The sequence below is a fragment of the Helicoverpa zea genome, chromosome 20, assembly GCF_022581195.2.
Source record: "Helicoverpa zea isolate HzStark_Cry1AcR chromosome 20, ilHelZeax1.1, whole genome shotgun sequence".
Taxonomy (NCBI): Eukaryota; Metazoa; Arthropoda; class Insecta; order Lepidoptera; family Noctuidae; genus Helicoverpa; species Helicoverpa zea.
The window spans coordinates 3,601,450-3,618,779 of record NC_061471.1 but is presented as its reverse complement, the minus strand read 5'-3'; the positions used below and the strand labels follow the sequence as shown (position 1 = coordinate 3,618,779).

At 36.1% G+C, this 17,330-nt stretch overlaps 3 protein-coding genes and 1 long non-coding RNA gene across 6 annotated transcripts; 2 read left to right on the top strand and 2 right to left on the bottom strand.

The window, feature by feature from the left end:
- Nucleotides 1-4,531: 4,531 nt before the first annotated feature.
- LOC124640306 lies at nt 4,532-6,490 on the bottom strand. The gene has a single exon (XM_047178020.1). The coding sequence runs from the start codon at nt 6,488-6,490 to the stop codon at nt 4,532-4,534; it is 1,959 nt and encodes a 652-aa protein (XP_047033976.1).
- A 989-nt stretch (nt 6,491-7,479) lies between these two features.
- LOC124640481 lies at nt 7,480-11,015 on the top strand. Of its 2 annotated transcripts, none has more exons than XM_047178267.1 (4): nt 7,480-7,808; nt 8,384-8,523; nt 9,148-9,268; nt 10,900-11,015. In XM_047178267.1, the coding sequence occupies exons 1-3, from the start codon at nt 7,628-7,630 to the stop codon at nt 9,244-9,246; spliced, it is 420 nt and encodes a 139-aa protein (XP_047034223.1). In that variant the 5' UTR covers nt 7,480-7,627; the 3' UTR covers nt 9,247-9,268; nt 10,900-11,015. The 2 variants fall into 2 exon arrangements, with proteins under 2 accessions (XP_047034223.1, XP_047034222.1); XM_047178266.1 differs by having other exon boundaries at nt 7,486-7,808; nt 8,381-8,523.
- Nucleotides 11,016-12,591: 1,576 nt separating this feature from the next.
- Nucleotides 12,592-13,274, bottom strand: LOC124640203. The gene is made up of 2 exons (XR_006985540.1): nt 13,083-13,274; nt 12,592-12,819 (listed from the first exon to the last, which is right to left on the bottom strand). It is a non-coding gene; the product is annotated as an uncharacterized LOC124640203 (long non-coding RNA).
- A 524-nt stretch (nt 13,275-13,798) lies between these two features.
- On the top strand, nt 13,799-16,511 carry LOC124640402 (lipopolysaccharide-induced tumor necrosis factor-alpha factor homolog). Of its 2 annotated transcripts, none has more exons than XM_047178163.1 (3): nt 13,799-13,994; nt 14,921-15,275; nt 15,723-16,511. In XM_047178163.1, the coding sequence occupies exons 1-3, from the start codon at nt 13,955-13,957 to the stop codon at nt 15,826-15,828; spliced, it is 501 nt and encodes a 166-aa protein (XP_047034119.1). In that variant the 5' UTR covers nt 13,799-13,954; the 3' UTR covers nt 15,829-16,511. The 2 variants fall into 2 exon arrangements, with proteins under 2 accessions (XP_047034119.1, XP_047034120.1); XM_047178164.1 differs by lacking the exon at nt 13,799-13,994 and adding an exon at nt 14,500-14,717.
- Nucleotides 16,512-17,330: the final 819 nt, after the last annotated feature.

Below are 17,330 nucleotides of genomic sequence, written 5' to 3'. Positions count from 1 at the left end.
ATAATCACTAACGTCATCCCATTTATAAACATGACCTATCAGGTACTTTATCTGATTTTGAATAGAACAATAATTATGACATGCCGCAAATAGTTCTTACTACATCAACTTCTATAAAACAATGTAACTAAAGCAGAACACGCAATAGCACAAACTTGTGGACACAACAGAGATATAGAGAGCAGCCGCGAGTTGAATGAGAATATTCGCGTGAGTAAACTGATGCACAGCTGTGGGAGATAAGTACCCTCCACGGGGCTGACAAAGGTACCTACACGATAACTGATTATAGTATTTTTACTGAGAGTAGTTTGCGAAAATTAATTTGCTAAATAATCTTCAAAAATAATGAAAAATGTGCCATGAGTTAAAAAATAACAAGTAGGTATAATCAACTATAACGATATAGGAATATTGCACCGCAATAGCTAATAGCACACAAAAATCTTGTTATACATTCAAAGATACACTTAGATCTTTATTTTTTTTTTATGTAACTGAGCCTAAGCTCTTATAAAAAAAATACTATAACAGGTAATATACAAACTCAAATGGTAGGTAGGTAATGTCATACTGAAAATTTTGATGCAGTTATTTAATGACCTTTCAGTACAAACCTCTCCATTTACTGAGCTCCTAGTAGTCTGCGGTCTGATCTCTGCGGTCTGTGAAAATGTTCCCGAAGGCCTAAATGTTACATTTGATTTATTGGATACGCTTTCGTTATCAAAGCTTAGGGTTTATTTTTTTGGACCACTATAGGTAGGTACTCATTGATAATAACTGAAACTTTTATTTGCATAATTCAGCTAATGTTTTACAATTAAGGAGGTCGTAAAAATATGCTAAAGTACTTAATAACCATCAAATACGTAGAAGAATGATGAAATAATAAACCTTCACGTTGACCAAAGTTAAACCACTTTCGTTGTATTACCCAACGACTATGTATTGTACGCGCGTCCCCCGCGGCGTGAGTCGTGTACCCTCGTCACGGCAGACACAGCCCACACTTAGTTGTGCTGTAATTGAGGAGGACAGCTCCACATTATATGATTACCTGATTGAATACCTAGTGGAAATTAATGTCATTTTACTTGTATCACGTATGGTCGGACTTCTTTTCAATATAGGTAATAAGAAATAAGCTAAAAGTTAGTCCACTATTTAACATTTTCACTTTCATTACTAATAACAGTGTAATAAAGTGGCACCTTTTCTGTAAAGAAATATGTTTTTACTTATTCATTATGTTTTTCATAACATTAAAGTTAATCAGAAAAAATCTCTGTCGTGTAATTTGTCTCTCACGGCCCACGCAGTATCTAGACACACGGCAGTGTGTCCGCCAAGTTCGAGCAAAAAAGCGACACACCGGCCGTGGGTTATATTACACGAACCATTTCGGGCCAAATTCGACCCCCCTGTAACTCAAAATCTATTTTATTTACGCATATCAAATTTCTAGTATCTGTTGAGACCCCCTCACTTATCTAAAATACAAAATTTCATTAATATGCCTATTGTAGGTCTTGAGATATTGACGTCAGAAAATCGCTATTTTTACTATACACTTATTCACTTATTCACTGACTCACTCATCAAAAACCTAGCTAGACCACTTCCAATGGTCGTATTGACTTGAAATTTGGCATGGAGGTAGGTCTTTATGTCAAGTTAAAGGGAAAAATCTGAAAATGGCCAAGTGTGAGTCGGTTTCAAAATAATGAAGGTGTTTTATACCCGGTGTAAATTTATTCCCCTAAGGAACTAAAACGAACTAAATTTATCTATATTTATATAATATATCTTCGAATGGTACAAAGGTTTGTATTTAGTCAAAAATAAAGTAAAAATCTGAAAACGGCCAAGTGTGAATTACTTTCGAAAATAACGAATGTGTAACTTTGATCCACGAACATAATATATGATAACATGTCATGTCAGTCAGTTGGTAAATCTAGTCCATTTAGTTAATCTAGTTCATTTCTTTGTAAGAAACATAGTGCATATTAAAAAATCTAAAAAATAGTATAAATGAGACATTTCTTTAACTAACTTCATCATAAGAAAAAAATAAAATAAACAACCTTACAAAAATAAATGAAATCCCACCCAAAACAAAAATGTGAAAGACTGCCAAGTTCGATAATATGGGAATGCTTCGCCTATAAAAGAAGTGAGATCTGAATAAGTACCAAGTTCCATACACATACCTCAGTTAAAAATAGTTACTTTTTAATGATGATTACTTGGCAAGTTTTAATAGAAAATTAAATACTTGATTCATTGCGTTTAGTAGGTTTATAACAAGGTGTATGAAAACTTGCCAAGTAACATCATTAAAAAGTAACTATTTTTAACTGAGGTATGTGTATGGAACTTGGTACTTATTCAGATCTCACTTCTTTTATAGGCGAAGCATTCCCATATTATCGAACTTGGCAGTCTTTCACATTTTTGTTTTGGGTGGGATACAGAGTAACGAAAATGTAATATTTCCTTATTCTCTAATTAGCTGACTTGTGATTAGGTACTATTACCTACAGTTTTATAGAATTAAATTATAAACAGACACGTAGAACAGTCCCTATACTATTAGTAGGTATCAACAGTATATCACAACACTAAACTTCAGCTCTAATCAATATTAATAAAGTCACAAAATAACTCTCTAAAAGTAACTTTATCAAGTTGACAATAGACGTCTAAACTTTTGACATATCGTTACAATTTCTTATGAATATTACCAGGAATTAAGACGACGGCTAAATAATTCTGAATAAAACATGAACATTAAAAGTTGTCATGTTAAAACGCCAGATACCTAATCAAGGTTATAAAACAAAGAGTCAACAGTAACAAAACATTTAAAAAATCTTTTCACATCGAAAACCCAGAATTTCTTTTCATATTTTCCTATAATATAGGTTGAGCGGTGAACTCGCTATGATTTTATTATTTTGATCTTCCTCTGCGGAGCTGTATCTCATTATGACCGCGGCGCCGGCATATTTACCGAGCTAGTTGAGGATCCTAAACTAATAGACTTCGGGCACGTCTGCACGTAGGTATGTGCACTTAACTTATATATCGACATAGACCGTTACGTAATGGCGCGTTTTCCTTACAAGTTAAGAAGCAAGTCTAGACCAACTTTGTTACTATACCACAAAGTTGTTTAATCAAAAAGAACCACGAAACTGCATGTAAGTTTTTAAATTTCAGCAGCTGCTGTTACGGTCACGTTAAATGACGTTAAAAACTTCATTTCCTATGTATTAACATTTCAGCAGTTGTCGGCCGGCGGTCATAACAATGAATCGCACGCGAGTTTCACTTTCATTGCTCTGAAGTGGCACGTCGAGGACGCGGACACAATATATGTGAGATTTATTTAAGAGGGCGCCACTGCTGCAACTAAGTTTAGCAATGTTTTGTACCAAGTTCATGTGTAGACTTTGTATGTAAATATGTACTTACTGCAGTTACTGCAAAACAAAGTAAGTGGGTCTTTTAGCAAAGTACCTAAACATTTTGTCGGTCTATAAATTGGACAGGGTTGTAAAGCAGTATGATGATTATTGGGTGTATAACAAAAAGCACATAATATATGTGTAACGTATAGTTAAATATGTATAACGATCACTTAAAAATGTTATTGGCTTACGATACTTACGAGTATGTACCTACCTTCAAACTTAACTGTATGTCTACTATCGTCCTACAGATAGCCGACTGGTTATACAGTCTGCACTCTGCGGAGTCTGTGACTTTGAATCTCAGTACCTACCTTCTCCAAAATATTCATTGTGTATGCCGCAAGCATTTTCAGTTATATTTCCGACACGTACGCAAAATGCACGACTTTCAGTCACAATAAAGGCAAACTACATTAAAACGTTTTATTCGCCATGAAACGTTCGTGTTTATTGTTTCAGCTTTTATTGGTTTGTTCATTTATTATCATCTGACAAGCATTGAGATGTCCTGACCGTCCCTCAATCACGTAGGGGAGATGTTCCTAAAACGGGTAAGCTAAGGAAAGATGTTAAATAAAACAATCAAGAACATTACATGCGACTTGTATTAGTACTAATAGGAATGTTTATACAATAAACTTTGGAAAAAACGAAACAGCCTTAGTTATCTTCTTCAATATTTAGAAAAAAAAAACAAGAAAACAAAACCCTTCGAAATACCCGCTTTGCCCGCAGGGGTGTCCTAAAACGGGTAACGCCTTTGGGCAAAGCAGGTAATGAATGAATATGTGTAATAAATGAAATAAAAAACATTTTTAAAAGTATCTTAGCCTTAATCATTCTACTTAATTATGTTAATCAGTCTTTTAATTGCAATCAGTCTAGAAAAATCACTCTTTTACTTAATTATAATTAAAAAAAAAATACTTAATCAAAAACTACACTCGAAATTAGAATGCTACCAGCAAATCAATTAGTCAAAAATCAAAGAAAAAATATAAAATCAAAACAAAACAATAAAAAAAACAATCAAATATACGAATTTGAAATTATTCTTGACAAGAATCACAGTAGTATGAGCCTCTACCCGAGTATGTCGTGCATGCTTCGTGAGCCCACATATAACAGTCATCACACCTGATCCAATCTTCTATGGGTGGATGTGTATATAACTCAGAGCAAATTAAACATCTATATTCAACATCCGCATTTTTATATTTTGGACCACGTTTGGGTCTTGCCTGTGTTTTCGTGCTAGTAGAAGCTTTGGGTTGTTTAATTTTCTTCTCTTTGCTGTTCGTTCGAGTAGTTGCACTTGCACCCTTTCTTTTCATTTCTTTTTCACGCTGTTCTTGTTTTACTGGCGTGCTCGTCAATACTTCAGCTCTCTGTGGCTTCCTTCTTCCTCTATTAGTTTTCTGTGGGACCAATTGAGGGAGTGGTCTTATTTCTATAGGTGTTTTATGAAGATCCTGAGTTTGAAGGTCTGTACTTCGTGATGGAGTGTTGCATGGTGTTAATAAATCGTTAAACATTTGTCCTCCTGCCGTTATATTTTTGCTTGGTGTTAAAGGTTCTTCAATAAACTGGCCTACTGGTGTTGGAGTATGAGATGGACTTACAGCTTTGTCAAGAGGTTGCGGTACAGTTTCATATTCTTCCATAAGTGCAAGATCAAGGTTAGATAACTGACTGTCCATGTATAAATCCAGAACAGACGGTGACACGGTGCGGTTGGAATCCAAAGATGATCGAATGTTTGCATTACAGGGGAGAGACATTTCAATATGTTCGTTATCTACAACAGATATGTCCGGCTGATTAGTAACTAACTCAGGGTCATTATCAGTTAACGGTGCTGGTCTGTCGGTCATACTAGATGCCATATAATCACTGTCGTCAAATATGTGGCGATTGGTTGGCCATATACCAGTAGAAGCAAATCCTTTTATGGCATTATGTGCACTAGCTGCTTTTATGTAGGCCTCTCCAAACAATTTTGCTACGTCATATTGTGATATGATGCGCCCGACATGTGTTCTTTGGAACAGTGAAATGGCCTGCTCAAAATAATTTTTAAACGGTCCGTACACACAAGTATCAAGTGGCTGCAGGCGGTGTGTTGTGTGTGGTGGTAAAGATACAAAAATTATGTTATTTTTTGAGGCAAAGTCTAGAGCTTCAAGATACTTATGCGACTCATGATTGTCCATCACCAAAACTATTTTGTTTTCAGGTGTTGGTCGAGTCATGCTCACAAAATGCCGTACCCATTCCAAAAATATCGGCCCATTAATCCATCCATTGTCCGTGCAGCTTGCAACACATCCAGGAGGTGCTCCGTCTAAAAGCCGAGGCACCATTCTCTTTCGGCCAAAAATTAAAAATGGGGGAACAAACGAGCCTGCTGCATTACAGCAGCAAACCACAGTCGTGAGTTTACCACGCTCTACACTAGAAATCACTCCGACTTGTTTTTTCCCCGTCTTGCTAAGGACTCTTGGAGGTCTGTTGCTGCTGGTTTGGATACCAGTTTCGTCCATGTTGTAAATGCGCGTGGCGTCGATGTTATGTTTTACAATCTGTTCCTCGAGTAAGTCAAAGAATCTCAGTACCTGTGGTTTGTTGAAACCTCTAGCACGTGCTATTGAAGTTGGTTCTGGACAGCGTAGACTTAAGTCAGGGTGTCGACTCCTAAACCCCGCATACCAACCTTCACCGGCAGTTTCGTTTTTGAATGTGTGTGGGATGTTATTAATCTCAGCATACTGGAACACAAGCTTTAAAAATTCTGACTTAGTAAGACCAAAATACAAACTGTCCATATGGAATACATATTCGAGGAGTTCATCTTCTTGGCTTTTTGTAAATACAGTTGTATATCTCCCAAGTTTCTTTTCCGCGCTACCTTTTTGGATATGCCGCTGTAACGTTGATAGATTTATTCCATACTTCTTGGCTGCTGCATTCACTGAACCTTTGCCAGCTTCTTCCATAGCACGTTTCATGACCTCCACATCACATTTGATGTTTTCCTTGTATATTTATTCACCATCTTAATTAAAAAGCAAAAAATAAAAACAAATTAGGTATATTTTTTACATTTTAGTCAGCTAAATAACGGCACTGGCCAGATAAATAACATAAATTATTCCAGGGCAAATCGGGTAGTCACCCGTTTTGCCCCTACCCGTTTTGCCCAAAAGCACGTTTTAAATTTCAACCACCATAACCTTAAAATAGTAAACACGGAGACCACTTAGTATTCACAATTAATAAGCATATAACATGCAAAATGATAATACAAAACTACGAAAACTATATCTTGCACCATATTTGAGTAGTCAGCACTAGCATAATTCGATTTTTTTTAGTAAATTGAGCAAAAAATTTTGTTTGCGTCTTACCTTGAACGCGCTCGCTCCACGCTCGCGAGCCGACTGACCGTGATCGGCGGGGGGGCACTGCGCCGCGCTACACTCACACGTTCACACTAAGATCTATAATATACAAATGGCAAAGCCTACACTGAAAAAAGTATTTTACAAAACTAGTTGAGTTAATTCACAAATAACCAAACCTTGATAAAAGACAAACGAATTTCATTTACGTATTGATCAACTGCTTCTGTTACATTTTACAAAAATATTTTTGTTATTTGAGTTGGTTATAAGCTACAAAATTTTATGTTATCCAATACAAAATTCGGTTTCGGCACTTTGCAACATAATATGTTTTGCTATACTCTACACATTTGTGACTTTACAGTTGACCCAACTAAAACTATTTTTTTAACGAATAGTTGCTGTTTTTCAAGTCTGCTATATTAGTTTGTTACCAGCTAAATAGTATTGTTGAGATTTGTTTTGCAAAGTTACTAAAAATAAACAAAAAATTTGGCTGTGATCAACTAATATTGATTATGTTGGTTTTAGAATATTTTTGGCTATCAATAATACAGCAATATAATAGGTGGTGAATAAAGTTATGCTGCGCATAACAAAACGTTTTGGTTGCATCAAACACGGTCACGGAAGTAACCTGTAGAAACCTGTTCTTCTCGTGTTGCGTTGCGAGTAGGTACTTGCGAGGCGAGTGTAGGTCTAGGTAGTGGATGTGTGTCTGTTGTGCAATGTGCATCGTCTATGGCGAGCGGGAAAGCCGGCGTTTTCGATTTTATGCATGAATCATATATCATCAAGCAACGTCAAGAAGATTTCAAGAATGGAGCCGCCGCCGCGCCGCCGGTAGACGAGGCGGCAGAGAAAACGATCTCGGACTATCTGCGGTCTTGGGGATTGGAAGCTTACATTCCAAAATTTTTGGGTGAGTGTTTTTCACTTCTATTTCTTACATAATTAGGACAATAGGTAGTGTTTCATTCGTTAAATCACTATTTTAAACAGGGCATTTCCCGTTTGATGCACTTTTGCATTCTTCTGATGCGTAGTGCTACTTTGCCGAAAAGTAGAAAAGCAAGCACCATACTACTACACATCAGGGTGTCGCACAAGGCGACTGATGTCAAGGTTTACCGCCTAATAGGTACCTTCGTAGGCCAGGAAACGGCAGGGTAGCAGCGTTTTCTTCCAAACATGGAGATTATGACAGTACTCTGCAGTATTGGAGAACGCATATATGTTCAGCAATGGACTGTTATGAGCTATTGTTTGACTATTTATGCAGGTCTTTTGCTTTCCTAGTGTATGATATTATTAACTGCCTACCTACCACACCCGAAGATGATCCACTGACCCCCGCACCTACATAACCTAGGGCCTGTCCTCTCCCAACCAACTCTTATTTTTATTAAGAAAAGTCCCGTGGTACTAGTAAACAAGCTGACTAACTGACTTAGTGCGGAGATAAAAAGACTAAACTTATCCATATTATTTCAGAAGAATCCATTGATGTGGAGACTCTCCAAATGTTGTCAGAGGCTGACTTGAAAGACTTAGTGCCAATTATTGGACACCGGGCTAAGCTGACGACACAAATCAAACTTTTGACCAATATAATGTCAAATGCTTTTGAGAACACTGTAAGTAATAATAACAATAATTAATACTTAATTAGTCATTTAAATCTACACTAATATTATAAAGCGAAAAGATTTGTATTTCTGTGTGTGTGTGTGTGTATGTTTGTAATGAATAAACTCAAAAACTACTGCACCAATTTCAAAAATCCTTTTATAATTAGAAAGCTACATTTACCGTGAGTAACATAGGCTATAGTTTATCTCCATAGTACGGGAACGGGAACTACACGGGTGAAATCACGTGACATTTGCTAGTTAACATTAAAATATTTAATAAAAACATTTATATATGTTATAATTCATGTATGTATGTTAGTAATGATTACTTTTTAATTTCATTACTGTCTCTGTGGTCTAGTGGTTTGGGGCTTTGGCACCTGATCCAAAGGTTGTGGAATTGAATCCCATGGAAAATACTTAGAGCATGAAAGTCATTTTGTGAAGTTGTTCCCAATTTGATTAGGATAATGCAGGCAGAACCAAATCCAGGGTTGTTGTCTGTCCAATAGGTTATCCTGTGCTTTGGAAGGCATGTTCAGCCATCAGTCCCTGTCACTGTCTCGGACAGTGGTCGTCATATAAAACCATGTTAGAGTTTGATCAGGATATTATTTTATATTTCAGTGTTCTAATACTACTCCGGACTCAAACAACCAAATAATGCTGTATACAGTGGAAGATTTGCCAGTTGTACAGACATTACCTGATGAAAAATGGAAATGATCGAATTTTAAATACTATTATAGTGTATGTCAGTGGCGAAGGGTGGTTTAATGAAATAGGGAAGCCGCAGCAAAAAAAAAACTGGGGGGGGGAGTACTCAGGGATGGGGGGGGAGAGGTAATGGAGGTAATTTCTCAGTCCACCTTTTAGCACTGACTGAGAGACTGATAGTTTGAACATGTTTTCTCGAGGAATTCGGCAGATTATTAATATCTATAAAACTTTATTATCTTTAGTTAGGTATATTAACTAGGTACTAGAATCTGAGAAAACTTGGCACTAGAAACAATATAATAATATAATGTCGGGACACCTTTTTCACACACGGTCGGCTAGCCCCATGGTAAGTTATTAATTAACTTGTGTTATGGGTGCTAACACAACTGATAAACTACATATAGCTACATATATACATATTTATAAATACATATTGTAACACCCAGACCACGGCCAACAAGCATGCTCATCACACAAATGTCGACCGAACCGGGAATCGAACCCGGGACCTCAGGTTCGGCGGTCCGGCATGATGACCATTGGGCCATCGAGAAGTATTTAATTTACAACGGCCTGTTAGCCATTGATATTTATCGTAGGTATTTATCCGTCAGGACGTTTAATATAGACGTAATATTGGTAGGTAATTCACCCGAGCGGCGTGCCCGAGTTTTATAACACGTTTTTATTCTCAAAACTTAACCTTGAAAAATAAGTTCCTTCCTAAAGTAAACAATCTGTCGGATCGGAAAACAGTCTAATGCGATAAATGCTATAGGTACATTAAAAAGAAACCTAATGCCAACTGTCTACGTATCAAAATACATCATTTCAACGTAGATATCTCTATTTTCACTAGGTACACACACTGTAGTACTGTACTTGTACTGAGTACCAGGTCACACAGTGCGATCGCGGGAATTGGTAGGGAGTAATGATACTGCCAACTATTTAATCAAAATTATATACTTAGTGAATTCATAAAATTAAATAAATTCCCAACTAGGGTCATTAAATCGCGGAGAATCTTAACACCGCGATTCAGGATTTGCATAAAAATGCACAACGCCATCTATGTTGACATAATGTAACTAAAACACACACACGAACTATGTTATTTCCAAATGATACACACACTAATAAATTCAATTAAGTAATACAAAGAACAAATTGTTAATGGTATTATCTAAAACAAAATAAGAACAATGAGAGTGAATTTGTCTGATTTGTTTGTTTACATATTTGAGAAAGCGCTGTCACTCGCGCGTAGACAGATATAGCTACTCTACTCTTGACGCGTTCTTTCTCGTTCACTCGCGAGTTTTGATTGGTGGAAGCCGCTCCGTGAGCCGGCTTACCGCTCGCCCTTATTTTGCGAACATCGCGCGGCGCGGCGTGGATGACGTCACGCAAGCGTAGTTTTGTATGGAGGAGGAAGCCGCGGCTTATTTAGTAGGAGCAAAATGTTTCAAGTAATTTATAGACAATTTTTTTACGGTGGTAGGCGTTTTGTTATACCTACATATTTAAATTGTGTGGTTTAAATGATTATATTAATTATACCTATACCTATATTATAACTTATACCTATGCTTCTTTCTTGAAATTCGAAAGGGAAGCCGATGGGAATCGGCTTATAAGGACGCCTCGCCACTGGTGTATGTAGCTAGGTTTGGCTAGTATAGTGTGCTAGCTCTTTGTCTGAATTAATTATAAGTTCCTACTAAAATGAATTGATTTGATACTTAATAAATAAATATAATTGTAAAAAACAAATTTGTTTTTCTTATTCTATCTCAAGTTTGTAACCGAAATGAATACCATAGTAGGTAAGATTTGGGGAAGGATATATCTTGCTAAAACTTCTTATAGGTAGGTAAATGAAAATCTACAAGAAAAAAAAAACACTTCAGGCTGATGCTACAGGGTAGCCCGCGAAATTCAAATTTTCTTACGTTTTTTGCAATTTGCTGGCCAGTGCTAGGTTGTATGTTGATTAAAATATTGTTCATGATTGTAAGACGTATGTAGTTACAGAACTAATAATCATCAAAAGCATCAGTACAATCCTCCAAGTTCTAAAAGGTCTAGCAAAAAAGATTTTTTCAAGGTCAAAGTCATTGCTAGACCTTTTAGAACTTGGAGGATTGTACTGATGCTTTTGATGATTATTAGTTCTGTAACTACATACGTCTTACAATCGTGAACAATATTTTAATCAACATACAACCTAGCACTGGCCAGCAAATTTCAAAAAAACGTAAGAAAATTTGAATTTCGCGGGCTGATCGGAGCAGTCACTCTAACTAAAAAGTTATGTTACTTTTAACCGAAAAGTTCAGTTACAAATAACAAAATAGTTTGGTTACAATAATATTATAGTGATGTTACTAATAACTGAACTATACCAAACCCATGATCAAGTTTTAACCAAACGGATTTGTACGCGCTAACAATAAAACGTGGCTATTTTTACATAACACTTTTGTTTTATAATACACATATTAAGTTATTTATTCTAGAACACTTTGGTACAACGTGAATAATAAATTTGTTAAGAAGTTATCATTTTTGTCGAGCTACTATAGTTCGGCCATTCAGAGAATGCGTTCCTGACACGTCGCGATTGAACTGACGACGTAACTTTGCAATGGCGTTGCAGTTACGATAAAAATATTTTTGCTGGTTGTTTACCGTTTTAACAATTGAGGAGCATTAAAACAACATTATTATATCAATAATCAATGAATGTAGTTACGTCGTCAGTTCAATCGCGACGTGTCAGGAACGCATTCTCTGAATGGCCGAACTATAATAACAGATCTCTAATAACAAAACTGAATTTGTCTAATAAGAACTATAGTTATGTAGTCACTATTTTTATGTAACAGGTTACTCAATTGTTTGTTATTTGTTACTCAAAACTTTTTTCAGTGTACCCGTTTTAGGAGGGGTACCCGTTTTAGGAACATCTCCCCTAAAACCTTTTTGTGGACACAGTAAGTATATCGGCTTGATTGTTTTTCTTTATTAATTTACCTACAGAAATATACCTACCTATCTATCTTATTCGCCTACTGTATCTATCTATTAATCATGCTTTGTAGGGTAGACTGGGTACAGTTGTGCCAATTTTCGTTTGATCACCAATAATTTTGATATTTGACTAATTAGCTCGCAGAAAAGGAACTTGTATCGCAATTTGTACATTTGTGTACGTAAAAACACTCATATATTGTTCCTTAATACAATGTATTACTCATAAGATCAATTTAAAAAAAAATGGGAAAGTGTCACAACCGGCCACATACCAAGGGCGGTTGTGACATGCATAAACATATATCAAAATGGTCTATAATATCTTTTATTGTAGAAATGTTTAACATAATAAGCTTACAAACATAGTTTTAACAATCAACAAAACAACATTTGCTCTGTTCAAACTTGTAGCTGTAGAAAGGCTTGTAGCTTGAGCTACACGTACGAAATCCCTTGTTTCACTTCTTCATCGGCATCTTTTTATTTTTTGATATCACACTGCGCTCTTTCGGTCTTCCGCAAACGTATCCTGGACATCTAAAAGCAAAAAACAATAATATGAGATTTATTATATGTAAAGATATTCGTCACAACCGTACCCAAAAAAATTGACACAACCGTACCCAACGCATCATTTTGAAAACAAAAAATCGCCATGATTTTGCCAAATACTTTACGTAAAAAGAAATCACTTGTAATTAAATATTAATATTCAACTTTTATAGAAAAAAATAACAAGATATAACTATCTGTATAAAAATAACAGTAATTAGGAAACGAAATCGAACAAAAATACTTACTTTTGATTGTTGAAAAGCAATGTGGGCTCCTGCTTACGTCAACGTCGTGCGCCGGCTAACGCAATACTGGGGAACGTGTTTAGGCTTGTGAGCCACGTCTTTCTCCCTCACAACCTCCCCCGTTTTACGTATAGTTTCGTTACAACTGCGACTGTCACTACCGTACCCTGGCACAACCGTACCCAGTTTACCCTATTAAAAGAGAATATTAATAGAAAAGATATTGCGTGTTTGATACTAAGACAGAAATTAATATTCACTTTAATATGATAATACCCTGTACATAATTGGTGCTAATAATATTACTTCCACGTTAATACCGCATCGTACATTTCCCGGTATTTAGAAAAGCTTTTTCCTTGTTTGCTCGAAATAATTTCCATTAATTACGCTTTCACTTAACGCCCCTTTCAGGAATAAATTAGACACGAAATAAAATTAACGTTAATTGGCCAAACGTAATTGTTATTTACGTCACACAAACACGTGGAGGACAAGTCATCAACCCGCGCGCTGTCAAGTTACCTAAATAAATTAGCTTTTTTACACAACACAACAAAAACTTATTTTTTTACATTTTTTTATGAAGGGCCATAATAGGGAATAGACCACATGGTTCCCCTGATAGTGAACGATTATATTATCGCCATCAATAGTTAGTCACGCGACGAGCATTCTACCAGACATTGTTATGTCAGCTTCGTACAGAATTCACGTAAACTCAGATAGTGCTTATCTATACATGAATATATCGATTTTGACGTATATATTGACAGTATTTGTTGAGCAGTCTGTAGTGCAACTTGTTCCTGAGTTTAGTTAGTTATTGTGTTCAGTGAATTAAGTGTAAATAAGGAAAATTATTAGGTGATATGACTTACGACGGTTCAGATTATGAGGATCATGATGATCGTAAGTATTAAAAAGTTCCTAAATAATGATTATAGTGAGTATTAGTGAGTGAATAAGTGTTTGCTAGCGGTAGTCTTAATTCTTCAATTTTGTTAAACGTGTTATTGATAGAATGTTTTGATAGATGGATTGATATGCTAATCGTTATTTTTTGTGATACACGATCAGTTTCCGTGTAGATATTTTTCTTAGAATCGTAAAATGTCGCCGCCTCCTGCTTTGACTCGCCTTATAAATAAATAATAATTATTAACATAGTGTGAGCGTCACTCGTACATCATTATCTGAATGATTAGATAAGGTACTGATTCCTGATAAGAGATAAGGTTATTTACCGAACCCTTACCTACCTTTTTTATCGGAGTAGTAAGCAGTTGCTGTAGCAGAATACGTCAGTGAGGCTATAAATAGATACCTACCTCTTTAAAGGCAATATGTTATTTAGATTATATTCTATCTAATCTGTTATAGGTACCTAGGTATAATTACTGAAGTTACTATCGTAAATGCAGTTCTGTGATAATTTTTGGTTGTAAAAGTTGTAAATAGTTATGTGAATTAATCCGATATTATTATATTTATACCTAAGTGCACAGCACACATTATTATTAAACTACTTATTGCCTGCATGGAGATTCGCATTTTACTCGCAAAGAATATTTATGAAATCTATGCTTATTCATTGCTCAGAAATAATTGACAGTTAAACATTTTACATAAACGGTAGGTACCTACTTAGATGTTGGATGTAAGTAGGTATAATATTTACCTAAAATTAAACGACTTAATTATCTTTTCTTCTTATTTGGATTCAGCGCACTTTCTTGTCTTGTTCCAAAGTTCTTTTCAATAATAGAGGAGGTCGGGGGTTCAAATCCCTCAAGAGCTGCATGAAAGATGTCTTAACACAGTCGGTTTATTTCCAGCCAAAGGTCAGGGGCAGCCACCACCATACTCCGAGAGTGCATCAGACATGCCCCCCACTGAGAGAGCTGCCACTACCACCACCATGCACTCCTCCACGTCAACAGCAGTGGGCTTCGGCGCAGCGGTGACCGTCGTGACTGCCCAACCGACCTACCCTGCCTACCCCACAGCAGTCATGTACCAGGGGAACATGAACTATGTACCGGCCGGCGTCAACGTGGGACAGGGACCCTTCATAGGCCCCAAGGAGTCGCCAGTGACCTGCCCCTCCTGTCAGCAGAGGATTACCACTAAAGTTGAATACAAGGCTACGATGAGAACTCACGTTTGTGCTCTCATGTTTTGTATGGTTGGGTCAGTGCCTATTTATTTATTATTCCATGCCTGTTTTATTTGTTTAAGGACTTTAACCTCCCCACTCAGACGTAAAACGTATGTACCTACCTACAATAACAACAGAATTAATAACGAAAGAAAAACCTATAGGTACATAATAATGTAGATCCAATCAATAAGGAGAAATACCTCTAACTCCATTTGAAGTCCATTAATAATGACCAAATAATTTCTGAACTAACTGCTTACTACCCAGTAGCATTGTAGCATATTTAACATTAGGTATTCTCTCTAGTTTGTTGTCCGTATTTTGCAAAGGACGATGACTTATGTACTCTCACAGCTGTTATTCTCTAGTTATAGGTACCTACCTATTGGAAAATCCGGCTGTGTGCTCTATGTGTAGGTAGTCATTTTGATGACAAATTCTAATTTGTATAATGTTATTTGTTTGTATATTTGCAGGCTTCTACCGTGCATGATCATCCCGTACTGCGTGAAGGGTTGTCGGAACGCCGACCACTACTGTCCCGAGTGCAACGCCTTCCTCGGCACATACATACGAGTCTGATGATATTACTGTGATAAATACGGATGTAAGAATGTTCCTTAACCCAGTCCTATAATATAGGAATATCTAGTCAACATGCCTGCACTATGCATTTAGAAACGGCATGAACTAAACACCACAACAAACAACACATGTGACCACGGTCAGTGGATTTCGGCAGAAATGTCGGATACGGAAAAGGTATTGATTTTGATTGATTTGATTTGACTTTATCCAAAAATTCAGATAGGTACCTAGGCAAGATTTTGTTTATTTTCGTATGTAAATAAATTCTCATTATGACAATTACTGGTATCTAAGTAGGTATCTGTAGAGCGAAACTCACGCGTAATTTTGAGAATAAGATAATAAGAGTAAGTACCTCACATAGGTACTAGTTGAAAATGATGTAGTACCTAATATAGGTGATTGAGTTTAGCGTCCAGCCTATGAGATAGAAAGGCTTAAGCTATTTACTTCCTTACGGGATGGGGAGCGGAAACAAGGGGATCACCACACCATATCACTTTTCGCTTATCACCGCGCGCGCTGTTATTGATGCCGGCCGGCGATTGCTGAGGGTCTCTAAGACAGGTGACGTAGAATAGGGAGGATAATATTGGGAATAGGCAAATATCCCAAAGCCTGTTCAATAGGTTAATATTTATATTTAATGATTTTGTAAATAAACAATTAATAATAAAGTATCATTGTTTTATTTTATTTATAACTTCAATTTAAATGACGATGGCAGAGTATGATGTTGGTAGGTACTATGTATTTGCAGTGTAGCAGTGCTACATTATTACTCTAGGTTACTACCTATAGGTGTACAATGTTTAAACAACTTATTTCGATAATAGAGATTTTCTATTTATTCATGTGTCTTAAAATATACTTCAATAAATGGGCTTATCCAAAGTTTCGCAGCTTTGTTGTAAATATCTTGGCTGCACAGTAGCAGATACCTTCGACATTCCTAAGACAGAAGCTCTGTAATACCTTTCTCGACGTACCGACAGACATTCACACGTTGTCTACGAACTGATAGTTTGTAATGTGGGCTCAAGGAAGATTCAAAATATTTATGGAATTATGAAAAATATGTCATTCAACGTTTTGGACCGATTTAACTAGGAAAATTCTCGAATTCACTTTGAAACAAAGAAAAAATATGTCAAAATCGTTTCTTAAATGTTTATTAAGTTCAGAGCTCAATATCCTGCATGTGTACAAATACAGAAACTCTGGATAAACCACTCCACATGGGCCATTAATTTCAATGATTATCTGTGTGTAACGCATGGCCGAGCTCTCCGCTCAGTCGGCTTCAAGCTATTATTTTATTATTTTAACTTATGCTTTTTATTAAAGAAAGGAAATTATATTTGTGATAAAATTATTGAATATTTTGTAATTACCTACTTAAAAATTCAGTTTAAAATACTGTAATTAAAATAACTTAATAAATTGGATCTTTATTTTAAGCAGTTTTTATTTGTTTTATATGTAAGTATTTATGT

Excerpts from the sequence above, each read along its gene's own strand:
- LOC124640306 (XM_047178020.1), bottom strand. The coding sequence starts at position 6,490 with ATGAAACGTGCTATGGAAGAAGCTGGCAAAGGTTCAGTGAATGCAGCA.
- LOC124640481 (XM_047178266.1), top strand. The coding sequence starts at position 7,628 with ATGGCGAGCGGGAAAGCCGGCGTTTTCGATTTTATGCATGAATCATAT. Across the intron at positions 7,809-8,380 it reads TTACATTCCAAAATTTTTGG|AAGAATCCATTGATGTGGAG; the intron begins GTGAGTGTTTTT and ends ATATTATTTCAG. Across the intron at positions 8,524-9,147 it reads CAAATGCTTTTGAGAACACT|TGTTCTAATACTACTCCGGA; the intron begins GTAAGTAATAAT and ends TTTATATTTCAG.
- LOC124640402 (XM_047178163.1), top strand. The coding sequence starts at position 13,955 with ATGACTTACGACGGTTCAGATTATGAGGATCATGATGATC. Across the intron at positions 13,995-14,920 it reads TTATGAGGATCATGATGATC|CCAAAGGTCAGGGGCAGCCA; the intron begins GTAAGTATTAAA and ends GTTTATTTCCAG. Across the intron at positions 15,276-15,722 it reads CTCATGTTTTGTATGGTTGG|GCTTCTACCGTGCATGATCA; the intron begins GTCAGTGCCTAT and ends GTATATTTGCAG.